Source organism: Corvus brachyrhynchos, unplaced genomic scaffold, assembly GCF_000691975.1.
Source record: "Corvus brachyrhynchos isolate BGI_N302 unplaced genomic scaffold, ASM69197v1 scaffold17, whole genome shotgun sequence".
NCBI classification, from domain to species: domain Eukaryota; kingdom Metazoa; phylum Chordata; class Aves; order Passeriformes; family Corvidae; genus Corvus; species Corvus brachyrhynchos.
Genome location: NW_008240046.1, coordinates 13,462,268 through 13,475,697, shown reverse-complemented (window position 1 = coordinate 13,475,697; position 13,430 = coordinate 13,462,268). Strand labels below are relative to the sequence as shown.

At 36.3% G+C, this 13,430-nt stretch overlaps 1 protein-coding gene across 1 annotated transcript in view; it reads left to right on the top strand.

Moving 5' to 3' along the window:
* TENM3 (teneurin transmembrane protein 3) overlaps window positions 1-13,430 on the top strand; it is a 1,268,339-nt gene that overhangs the window by 1,119,979 nt on the left and 134,930 nt on the right. Inside the window, exon 12 of the mRNA XM_017744521.1 lies at window positions 8,378-8,615. Coding sequence (XP_017600010.1) covers window positions 8,378-8,615 — 238 coding nt within the window. The remainder of the gene's footprint in view (window positions 1-8,377; window positions 8,616-13,430) is intronic.

The window sequence follows — 13,430 nt, the reverse complement described above, 5'->3', positions numbered from 1 at the left end:
TCCTGTAATACAACAGCAGGACTGGAAGTACACTATTGCTTCTCGTTTATCCTGTGTGCATAGTTGCCATCATGGGTTTTATATTCTCCATTTTATTTCATTTTCTTGTGAAGCAAAATCCTAAGCATGTCACCCCAGCAGGTTAAATTTCAATTTACTTTAGCAGTGTTTCTGTGTTTTTCTTTTTTCATCTTTCTTCTTAAATCCTTCTGGGGATAAAGAGGCCACTATTAGGAAGGTTGTTTGCTGAACTAGTTCCACTATAGCTTTTTTCACTGAAGCGGAAATATTTATCTCGGGTTGGGCTTTCATAAGCTGATTAAGCTTCCACAATTCAGTTGAAAACTGGCAAAGTCCAGTTTACTTTGTTACTTTAAATGTCTGCCTTATGGATGGTAACATCAGTGGTTTTCCTTGAGCCGGGTGTATTTGTTCTCCAAATCTGAGTTCTTTCGCCCCACATGCTTTTGTAACTACCTTTTGTTAGCCCCTATACAAGTACCAGATAAGAAGACATTATCACTGTATGGTATTTAACTTAAACAGGTTTTGCCTGCCATAATGTTGACTGTGTGTTACATATGTATTGAAGGGGTTAATGGAGTGGTTGCAGGCTGGAGGTGTTTATGTTGGAATGCCTTGAGAATTGATTCCAGCTAATGGAAAAAATGCTTTAAAAGTGAGCTGGTTCCGTTCCCACAGTGAACAACAGAGAGTGGAAACAACATTTAATAAACCTTTAAGAAGTAAATCCTGCGATTTTTCCTTTCACCACCATCTGTGGAAGAAATGCCCACTTTCTTCTCAATAGGCAGTATTTCTTCCTGCAGTGTATTTGCCTAACTTTGTTCGGCATCAAGAGAAAGTTCTTTATGTCTTTCGACAAAAAAATACTTGAAAAATATGTTCTGCTCATGTGTCATCTAAGGCCTAAGTTTTATTGTCTTTGCAGATTTCTGCTTAAATGGCAGGTTGACCAAAAATAGCCAACCCTAAGATTACTTCTCAGCTGCCCCTAACTATTTGGTTTCCAGTAAATTGAAGAGATTTTGACTATGTGTATCTTGTTTTACAAATATGGATGCTGCAAATTGAGATCTTTGTTGTACTTGGATTAGAGGGGAATGTTGCAGCTTCTGTTTTACCTGTGTGCCATCTTTATTTTAAATATTAGAGCACTTAGAAGATTTGGCAAACGTAACATTTTACTTGTGAAACTTGTGAATACATTATTACATTTTTTGTTGTTGGGAGGGTTTTTATACTATAGAGTTCTCGTGCAAAGTGGAGGGGCTTACAGTAATATTTTTGCTTTGCTAATTAAGATGATTATATACAGATTTAAATTAAGGAAGAGTTTTGTTCTATTCATAAACCTTGCTGAAAAATCCAAGGTATATTTTCCATTGAGAATTGGCATGATTTTAAATGCAAGGCATATTTGTTGTGAACCATGAACAGTCTTTATGAAACCTGAAGAAGATTTGTGAAAACAGCCTGTAATAAAAATCACACATGCTTCATAAAACACTACTTGATAGATATCACTTGCACCATTAAGAACTAAACGACAAAGGATGTAATTTCAGTTCTGGCATACAATATTAATCGAAAGGCTTTAAAGCATCTTGCTGATGGGAACTGTGACAACATGACATTGAAGAATTACAAACTGGAGACATCTATCTTAATCAGATTTTCAAAGTAAATGCCATAAAATAGAAAGTTATGTTATCTATCTTCATAGGGTCACATATCATACAGGGTATAGCTTTTCAGCTTGTTTATACTAAAAATATCAGGGACAAAAAGATGTGCCTTTCAAGCAAGTTTAAAGTTCAGTTCACATACTTTACAAAGTTTTTGTGAATAGACTAGTAACTGGTGCTTTCTATTTCTGCAGTAAGGTTCTAAAACATTAGGGAGAGCTGAATTACAAAACATCTGAGAATGCACAGATATTATCACTATGAAGCTGTTCAGGGGAAATACTATGCTCAGTGGATGTGAAACAGCCAAAGTTACAAGTGTAGCTTTAACTGGAAGTATAAAGCTCCTGTGGATAACACAACTGAAAGACATTGGTAAAAGTATTTTTTCTTCAGTTCCTAAAGCTTGCAGTTATTTTGCATGACTTGTTTCTTTGTCTTCCTGTGTATATTAAAGAACAGTGTCCTTATAGGGTGTAGGAAATTATCAGCATGTACTTTGTAGTACACAAAATTTTAAATTTTAAACACCAATGTTGCATGTTAGGGACTACCCTACTGCCCTCCAGGTAGCTCCAGCTATTTCTCTCCTCTCGTCATCTGGTCTTAGACAGACACCACATGTGAACCATGGGATCATTCTGAGTTTCTCCACAATCAAATAAGTCATTCTTCCCATTCAGAGCAGAAGCGTTTATTTCTCTTTAAAAAGTAAAGTCATGCTGAGATCTAAAGGAAAATGTGTAATATAAATAACAAAATTAAGGTTTTCTTTATTATTTCTGCCAAACTTAGGATCATAAGCAAGGCAATCATAAGCAAGGCAATGCAATCTTTCAGAGCTTATCCTGCATTAAATTCACTGGGAGTTTCTCACTCCCAGGTAGCTTGACAGATTGTCAGACCCTACAGGCATTGCACTGATGAGGAGACAAGCATTGTCCCACTTTGATCAAGCTACTTGTTTGCCTTTTGCCCATTTTATATTATAATAGTATACACACACACACAAGGTGCGTATCTGGATCAAAGTGTCCTTGTCACTTCTCCTTATGCTTGTCACCGTGTATATAGCACAGGAGCACAGAGTGCTTCAAGGGGAAGTCAGCAGCAGTGGCTTCAGGTTAATTCTGTTTCCATCTCTATGTCCATTAATTGTAAACCACGCAGAAAAGGATGGGCAAGCTGACAACAAAGCAGAGTGAAAGGACTCTCCTCTGGTGGTAGGCAGTGTGTCACCGCATTCCCTGGGTTGAGCATGTGGTTTGGATCCTTAAAGCAGTTGGCAGAGCAGAGCCAATTTGGATGTGAATAAGACTAAGCAAATACTTGGGATTAGCCACAAAAAAAGTACATACAGCAACTTGTCTTGAATTACCCCTATGGCTTGTAGTAAACGATCAGAAAGGAAGCTTTGAGCCTTGCACACCCTGGCAGAAAAAACTGAAGCAGTGGTTCATTCAAAGGACAGATGTGCCTAATTACAAATGAACGCTTAAATACTCCCTTTTTTTCTGAACACATAACCTTCTTTACATTTTCATTAATTAAATGTGGCTTCTCATGGAAGGTGCTCCCAGCTGGAGTGATCAGTTTTACTGCCCACAGAATCCCTGAAGCCATGGCCGTAGCAGTACAGGTAGCCTGTCTTACCCTCTGTAAGCAGGTAGTTTAAAAAAGAGCTCCTCTGGGAGCTCTAGGACTAATTAAGTCATAATACCCACTCTCTTCAATTTGCAGGGACTTCTGATGTAAATCCCACTTCTGCTTACAGTTCTTTTGGAGATACGGCCATGTGTCAATTAGGTAAAATTTCAAGTCCATTGAAGGGTTTTGTTGAGGAAATCAAACCAGTTCTTAGAGAAATTACTTTTTACTGCTAGCAGTCAGGGGCTAGCAGACCAGGGACCAGTGACCTGCAAACAAAAGGTTGTATTTTTTGTTACCAGTTTTCTAAAACATTCAGTCTACTCCAGATCCTTATTTCTAGTATGTATTAGGGATATTTTCTTTACCATGGCAGAGACTCTTCTAAGAGAATAGAAAAGGAGCAGCCTGACCAGAAAGAGTTAAGAGTCTCTCAGACATAGATATTGAATAACTCTTTTTTTCACATTTGAAATGTTTATGTCATAATGGAAGACTTTGCTTTTGTGTTTGTCATGGAAACTCCAAGTTCACATTAATTATACACTGTTTAAAAGCCTAATCCTTATCAAATGGAAATCACCTCTTTTTCTTACATCAGTAGCTAGCTGACAGGTCTCAATGATCTATCTGTTATAGAAAATATGAAACAAATTACTTTTTTTCATGGATACTTGGTCTGCTTTTCTGCCTCTGAATTAACCCCTTTCCCCCGCATGGCTGTAGGTATCATAAATGTCTCTCCTTCATATGCTGTTCAAATTCTGTAACAATTAAATGATAAAATTAATTAAATGTAAATTACTTTTTGAAAAATAAAAGAGGAAAAGGTTTTGTGAAAAGCTACAGAGCTGCATATAATTTACCTCTGCAATTGAAATGGCTGCTTTGCTTCACTGTGGTTCCCTAGGGTAAATAACAATTTAAATATGTTTTGCAAAAATCATGTAACTGTAGTAAGACAGCTTTCTACAAAATTTCTTGTGACTTTTCCGAGATCAGTACATATGTTCACATACATAATTATTGATGCTGACTTACTCAACAACTGCCTCAAAAATATGGAGTTTATTTGTTGCACCTGAAGAACTTTGACAGGCTGGTTGATGGGCCAGTTTACATTTGCTTCTTGCTGCAGAAATCTTCTCTTTAAGATGAATGGGATTGCTCTACAGTCATTAAGGTCTAGACTGAACAAGAACATTATAATTTAAACTTAACACTTTTAGACATAAGCCTACCTGTACCCATATCTGCATATTTTTAGTGTAAATTAGACATTCCCATTTTGATTAACTCAATTAAGATAGCATTTAAAATCCAATTTAAAGCAAAGCAACTGTACCTTTCTGGAATAATTTTTATGTATTTCAACCCAATTGCACTTTATCAGATTTGAATGATTTTTCTTCTAATAAGTGGTTTGCTGTGAGAGATCTGGCCAAGTCCCAGGGCTGCTGTCTTTTCAATAACCAAGGGAAGAAGTATTTCCCTCCAGGACTCCCATTTTCCAACACACTGGTTGATAGGGAGGAAAGAGGAGTTACAGAGTCTCGACACCAGACATTGTGGCACATGCAGGGCTATTATTACAGGGAGTAGTGTCCAGTGCTGCAGAGTTTATGAAGTACGTATCGTGTCATGCAACTCCCAATGTCCTTATAAACTCCTTAAGTAGGAAAAGCAAAAAAAACCTGGAACTATTCTGGCAGTAATGCTGATTTCTCAGGAGAGCTGTGTGAATCACCTAACATATATGCCTCAGTTTCCCTGCTTCTGCAGTGAGAATATTTTCAGTGTCACAGGGATGTTGAGAGGCTTTTACTCCGTAAGACTGATATCTTTGTGAGCGCCTCAGTAATACTGAAAGCTGTTCTGTAGCTCTTAACTCCTTAAAAGAGTGAGAAGGGGAATCTGGCTCCAGTTTAAGAGCAGTATTCAAAACATGACTATTGTGATGATTATCTCTTCCTCACAAATCAGTGGTGCAACATTAAGGTTTTTGTTAGAAATTGTGCAGCAATCAGAAGAACTGTGTATTGGGGAAATCTGGCCAGTTGAAGAAAAGATCCAAAGAGCAGTCCTGAGTGATCTCTCATTCAGAATGACAGTGTAAGACTGAGGAAATTTAGAGGAATATAGATTTTACCTCTGTTGATTTATAGAAAATCTAACCTTGTTAAATGCAATTCTACCTGTAGCTTTTGCACAATTAGAAAAGAAATAAATCATTCCAGATTTTTCAGGCATTTTTGATTTTGAGGAAGCTGTAGATCCCCTGCCAATTGAAGCCCCCCTCAGACACTAGAAATTGTCACTTGACAGCATCCTATGGAGAGAGAAAGTGGGATTGGAAGACAAGTGATCTTTGCTAAATTGCACTTGCTGTGGCCTTCTAGCTCCCTTCTAGCCTCTCCTAATTTCTTTGATTTGTTCCTCTGTATCTTCAGTGTCAGTAATGTTTATATGTTATATAGCAGAAGGGCCTTTTGGTTCATAGTAAATTTATAGGGGAATAATCTAAATCCTCGATAGCTGGCCTATGGTCTGAGTAATACAACTTCACTCTTCCAGCACATTATCTGGGTAATTACTGGATCTGTGCATTTATTTGGGGAGTACATAAATATCCTTTACAGAACCTTCACTATCCGTATTCCTCACTGGTAGTAGAGTGTGTGGGAAGGTCTGACACCTACCTGAGACAAGCCTGGCACTCACACCCATCTTTGTGCAAGAGAACAACGATGATTAATCCTTTACTTTGTCTTTAGCAGAGAATGGTGCAAGACCTTTAGTACTAAAATGATAGACTAAAAGATTGATTTTCAGCAGAGATTGTAAATGAGAAGAGAAATTAATGAACAAGAGGGATGTCAGGATAATATTTTAGCTGGTAGGAGCTTCAGTGGAGGAGGGTTTTGCACTGATCATGGCAAAACTGTCCCAAAAGGCTAGGCGGGTAGGAGAGTCAAAAAGGGGAATAAAAAAGAAAATTCAGATCCTAAGAACGATTTTAATTAATCTATCTGATTAAAAATAAATTAATGTGAATTTCTTCATCCCACCTGCCATTTTTCTGTAATTTTTGTAATTTAATTAGTGTAATTAATAATTTATACAGATATATTTGCATATACACGTGTGTAAATACTTACACAGACACATGTGCACATATATAATTTTTTATACACACATGCACCTATATATTACAAAATATAAGGCCACAATTAATTTTGCACCAGCTGATAAATAGCTTGTAATCTAAATCAGATAAAATTTTAAGTAGATATGGGGAAAATTCTTTGCTCTAGTGTTGGTCTGTTAACTTTTCCTTTAGCTGGCTTGTTGAAATGTGGCTTAAAGCCCTTGATAGTGATTGTAATCACATGCAGTGACAGCCTTTGTGTCAGTGTTGGTGAAGATAAAGCTGATCAGTTCCTACCTGGATGGGAATTTTTCATTAATATATTAGGGATTTGGTGTTGAAAATCTTACTGGCAGTATAAATGCTGTCATTCTTTTAATGAGAGATTCAGCATTGCTGTTGTTTGTGACAAAAGTCATGTTGACCACACAAAAATCACTGGAAAGGAGAATGTGGTTCTCAGAAAGGAAATTATTCCAAAGACTTGTTTTTCCTATTTAAGTCTACTTCTTAACATTTTTGTGTTATCTTATGTTCACGACCTGGGAAATTGCTCACAGTTAAGTTAATTTTATAGTAGTCACCTGTAAGTTATTGGAAACGTCTGTTTCAACATCAATACTTTTCCTGTGTTCTCTGTACCAGTGTTTTATTATTGAGTTTGTAACAATTTGCAGTTATAACCAGTTCCAAAAGGGAATTGCTTATGGAAATCAAACAACTAATTTAAAAACTACCTGAAAGCTTTTGCACTGCAAGAAAAGTGCATGCCCTGTATCTTCTGCTCTGCTTAACACTTGCATTTATATTATGAAGTATGTTCTGCTACATTAGTTTAGGAAACATATTGCAATGTGAATTACATAATTGTTAAGTGTTACATGTTTAAGTGTCATCACTCACTGCTAAATTGTGGTAAATTAAGTGTCAAGGTTTCTTTAATTTTGTGTGCATTGTGTTGTAAAAGGTTTGTCTTCAATTTATGACTTATTTGCCCTAATTTTACAGAAGAGATTGTTAAAACCTAACATTGATGGAGGTATTTGTTTGCAGGTTTTGCTGTTATGAGGTTTTGGGTTCAAGCTTCATGGGCGTTGTGTGCTTTGGTTAAGTCAGAAAATATTTCCTTTTGTTTTGATGGCCTGACTCTCTTATCACCTGTGACTTCCTCCAAGCTGTAGTTATATTGCATGGTGTGAAATTGGAAAATCTGTTCTGTGTGTGTTCTAATGGATGTGACGGTCATTAAGTATATGAGTCTTCTGACGTTGTAATCAGATGTGAATCAGTCTGTTAAATATCCATGAAGCAACATCTGCTTCACAGAGTGACCTTCTGCTAAAGAATACTTAGCATCTATTAGGAGATCATAGTGCAGATCTGCCTTATTTGAAATGCACTAAACTAGAGTAGTCTACTGCTGTTTAGCAACTAGCTTGTAATAATTTATTGCAGTTAAATAAAGCTTAAAAAACTCCATTAAATAATTATAGGGATTATATGCATTTTGAAAACCTTTGTGTTCTACTGAAATTACCCATTTAATTTCAGGGTTGGTTTGTTAAAAAAAGCTGAAGTCTAAAGGCACATTAGGGGATCTGTCAGATGCTATTTTCTGTAGGTGTTAATAAAACCAGATTAAAAAAAAAAACCTGAAATTAAAACCAAAAGCAATTTTACCATCTGTTGTATATTAATTAGAACTTGGTGTATCAAGGGTAAACTTGCTCTTACAGAATGTCACTGAATGTCTGCTAATAGAATAATATGCAAATATATTAGATGATAGGATTAAATTGAATTTCTCGTTCTGCTTTGGTTGTAGTAAATGCCAAGATGTTGTATAACGAACTTTAATTTTCTTTCTTCTTAGAACAACCTCCAAATAACCAAGGCCAGTCGACCCTGCAGCCTTTGCCACCTTCTCACAAGCAACATTCAGCACAGCATCACCCATCCATCACCTCACTTAACAGAAACTCACTGACAAATAGGAGGAATCAGAGTCCGGCCCCGCCGGCTGCTTTGCCCGCCGAGCTGCAAACCACACCTGAGTCAGTCCAGCTGCAGGACAGCTGGGTGCTTGGCAGTAATGCGCCACTGGAAAGCAGGTAATTACTTAGGTACTACTACAGACTCTGGCAATTCTAAAGAAAACATTTAGCTTAATGAAAGTTGACCCGCAGCTAATACTTCCCCTCATTCAGCAAGCAAAACTGAAAAGTTTTCAGTCCTAAAAAATATGTCCTCACTCTAAAATCTACAGTGACAATCTTCTCCCTTACAGTCCTATTCCAAAGTAATGAGTATATTAATTTTTCCAGACAAGCATTTTCCTTCCTGTTCATAATCTGTGAATTTTGCCTGTTTGAAGAAATTTCTTGCCTTGCTTGCCAGATATGTTATGTGTCAAATATATACCATCATACAGATCAAATGTTAAATAACTTTCAGTAATAGTTTTAACTCTTATACTTGGTACCTTTAAAGAAATACTTATGTGAAACTAGGTGTTTTTAAAGGTGCCTAGGATTTGGTGAGACAAAAGAACTCAGTTCTGGTGATAAATGATAAATTTGTCCTTGATAACTGGTTCTAGGAAAGAAGCAGCTAATATGAAGGGTGACGCTAGCTTTTTTAGATGCAGAATGATTTATAAAAAAAATTGATAGGACTTACTGGCACAGAGCTGAATTTAACTACAGTGATTAATTAGTACTCATGTAACACTCAATCAGCACTATTTTTTTATTAAAGAAAGCCATAATATTCCAATTTAGTTATTAAACTGAGCATTTATTACTATAGTGAAGTTGACAGTAATTCTCAAAAATGTTTATGAAATCCCTTTGGTTTATTCTTTGAATCCCTTTAAATTATGTTTTATAGATAGCGAAGATGATTTTGACTAATTTCAAAGATACATGACCTTAAGATTCTCTTTTAAGTAGTTTTTATCACCATAGATGTTTCAGGCAGCTCCTCTGTAAGACAGTTGGAATTGCTGTTCCTTTTCTTAGTTTTCTTGGACTCTCCTGTGTTATGAGACATAAGCACTGTGGAACAGCATTCCACTGAAGAGATTTCATCATCATATTCAAACAATCTAGTACATTAAGAAAGAATTTTCTTATAGAACAAAAAAATTTGTAGTGGGAAAAAGGTGTTTAATGTTTTCCTGATGCTAGTTAATCTCAGGTAGATGGGTAAGGTCTTTGATGTTTGCTTCTATTGACATATATATTTTTATTGTGTTTAAAAGGTGTAGGACTACTTGAATGAGAATGCCACTTCCAACCTTAAGTATTTGTTGTAAGGTCTTTTCATCTTTTAAATATTCCTGATGGAAACCTAAGAGTGTTTTGAGTGTTCAAGTTTTGAACACTTGCGAATAAGTTAAAATGTAAAAATTTCATGTAAAAACTGACACAGCCCTACTACTGTGGTTTTTCTAATAGTCTTACTTGGTTGGAACTCTGGAGGTGAAGTACCCATCTTATTTGTCATTGATTTTTCCCTTTTGGTTAAGGTTCCCTGCTGAGTGTGATTTTCAGGCTCAGTTTCAACTATATTAACAACTTTGTGATAGGTCTCTTTCTTCATCCTTTTCTTGGACTAAAAGAAAGTTTATTTCCTCTTTAGCAATATTCTAGCTTATGCTTATTGTTGGGGGTTTTTTCCTTCTCTTTTTTTTTTTTATCTGACTTAGATGACAGCCATTTAGAGGTAGAGAATGTGAATGTCAGCATATATACACAACTATCTTTCTAGCTCTATGGGCTCATATTGATGATGGGTGGCATAAAAATGACATACAGTTTACTGTCATGTATAGCTGAGCAGTGAATTGGCTGGGTATGTGTATGTGCATGTAGGAGACAGGGATGTATTTGCAAAGCCTGGAGGAGGTTTTAGTCCCTATCACCCTGCAGTAGTAGTGAAAGTGACTTCAAAATATGTATTTCATAATATTGGATTCAGTTGTGTATTTACTAGAACATACTGCAGTTTGGCTCTGTGCAAAGTACTATTAATGAGAATTAATGCATTTGTGTGAAGCATTGCTGTTAGTGGCTAAGTAGATGAACTGTGAGGTAACAGATCAGTGATGTCCAACAGAAACGCCAATTTACATTTTTTTAAATATAAAAAGACTCTTTGCTTAAATGTTTATGAGCACCTAAAACTGTAACTTGAATGAATTGAATTATGTGAGTGCTTCTTGCATCTTTGATGCCATCTTTAAATGACAATAAGGTTACCAAGCAGAGGCAGAAATTGTCTTCCCTCTATTTGGGCTCAGTAAAATCTACATTAACAAAAAAAGCAAGACAGTAAGAGAATATTTCCTGCAGGTTTCCTGCAGACTGCAGGACCTGCAGTCATTGCACATTTAATGATCTTTACTATTTGACTGGTCCCTAGCCTGCTGTAAGTTAGGTTTATTTGTAGAGCCAATAGATCTGCTGGAGGAACCAGCACTAGAGAATAGTATGAACTTTGGAAGAAATCAGAAGCTTTCCATTTTGTTCCTTGAATTACTGGTTGGACAGCCAAAGTCATGCAAATAAATGACTATGAGTCAGGTCATATTCAGTCAATATGATAAAAGGTGATTTAGTAATTAAATGTTAGTAGGTTTTTTATTATCATTGAACTTTAAGTTTTTATTCACCTACTAGTTTTAGTAATGATTTCTTGAGCACCAGTATCAGTAGTTACATTCTCATGACTTAGTTTTAGTAGAATCTAAATTACTGATATTTAAAAATACATAGTAAATTACTTCTTTAAATGCTCTCTCTGTTAAATATTTGAATGTGCAGAATTTTTCTAATGCACAATCAATTATGAATGTTAGAGATGGACAGAGGAAAAGTATGTTAGAACTCATAAATGTGTAGATAAAAATAAGCTGGTAGCATCTCTTAGTGCATTTCCTGGGAAGTATTTCATTAATTTTAAGCACTGAATGTAAAAGATCAATTTGTTGGGAAGGGGAAATTTACATATTCCAGTCAAGGAATAAATCTCTGAGAATATTATGTAATCTTGTCCAGAATCTGTGCTATTGTGCCAGTGAATCAAAGAAGAGCTTTGCTTTTTCTTACTAGATTTGGTGCATAAAATACCTCATTTCAAAGATGGCTGCATTTTGTATGATGGACTGTGAATTTTTTATAGAAACTAGCCAAGAAACTAACATGCTTTTCATAGTTTATACAGATACTACTTAGTCTTCTTTTACCACTTAGTCTTAAAAGTAGAGTGGTAGGTACATTACTGTATTCAGCTACTTACCTACTTATTTGGCCAAGAAAAAAGAAGGAATTGGCTGAAGAAATACTTGATGGCTGGAAAATATTTTAGCATTTTGAAGGATTTAATTAAAATACTGGAATATCTCAGAAATAGTATAGACAGTTCCTGGAATGTGTTACTTCAAACCTGTTCTGTAAACTTGATTCAAAATTCATTTTAGAATGTGAAGATTTTAGAAACTCCTAAAGTGTGATGAACATACCCATATTTCTTTATTGGGGTAGATTGCCAATGATCCAATTGCCTTCAGTATTGATTAAGGTGTGGAAAGGGTGTTGATAGTTTCCAGGGAAGTTTTAAATAAATTTGTGTAGAGGCTGATTGATTGTCTGCAAAAGCACAGTGTTGCTAGAGGTTAAAGTCTGCTCAAACCAGCTATTTTACACATTCCACCCACTAAAACACTGCCTGGTTTAATCAAATTCAGAATTGTTCTGTTCTGTAAGTCTTCCAGGTTTTCACACATGGACTTGATTAGACATGTTACTTCTATTGAGAAGGTGCATGGTACATAATAAAGGTACAAACTGGGGATGGAGTTCAAGTCCTGCTCTTCTGAAGACCCTGTTTATCACTGTAGGTGTGTCACGTTGCTGATCTGCAAATTCAAGAAACAGGACTCTGTTTAGATTGCTGACAGCATGAATGCATTTGAAAAATTGACATGCCATAATTATGGGATCATTATATAAACACATTAGGAATTAAGTATTGTTTTCAAAGACTAAAGTCAAAAAGTTCTGTTTTCTTCTGACATTCTCTTACTGTCGGGTTCTCACTGAGCATCTGTTTGAATCCTAAAACACCAAGCCCATATGCTTTTATAAGCTTCCTTTGATGTCTATAGTGTCTTGCTTTAGATTTTTGCTTGATCCCTCTGGCATCTTTCCTGGTCAAATATCCCTTGCTGTCACCATAAGTACTTGGAATTTGATCATGCTGTGTATTTTGTCCCTTGGCTCTTAGGCAAGCACCAGTAGTCCAGAATTCAGTAGCATTTGCACAGTATTCCTTGAGTTTATCATTCCTGTTTTCAGAGGTACACAGTCATTGAAGTAAGAATGGACCCAAGTATTTTATGTTATCATTCCCTGTTTTAGATAGGATAAAACAAATATGCAGTTCTAAATAAAATAATAGTGGCTTACTTCGTTTCGCCCCGTCATTTCCTCACTATTCCCTGAGAGAACCAGAGTCTGTGATGCTTCCTTTGCCTCTCCTGCTGCTGCACATTGTCATTTGCAGAACATGAGATCCCCATTCACTCTGGTAGCCAGCCCTCCGCGTATTTTGCTGGCTGGCTGGCTGTGCCAAATAGCCAGCAAGAGGCTGTCTTTTAATAGTCTCAGTTCACTTTTATTACTTCATCTCTGGTCCAGCCTCATCAAGTAAACAGCATCCCCCACTATGCACTGTTCAGTCCTTAAGCCTGTCTTGCCACAGGCAGCAGTCAGGAATTTTATTCAAGGACTTGCACATAAATAAGGGGTCACCAGAGGGTAATGGTCACCTCATGGTAGCCTTATAACACTGTGTCTTCAGGCTGCAATCCAGCATGTTGTTCAGAAGACATCATGGAAGGCAGATAAATCCCACATTCAGTT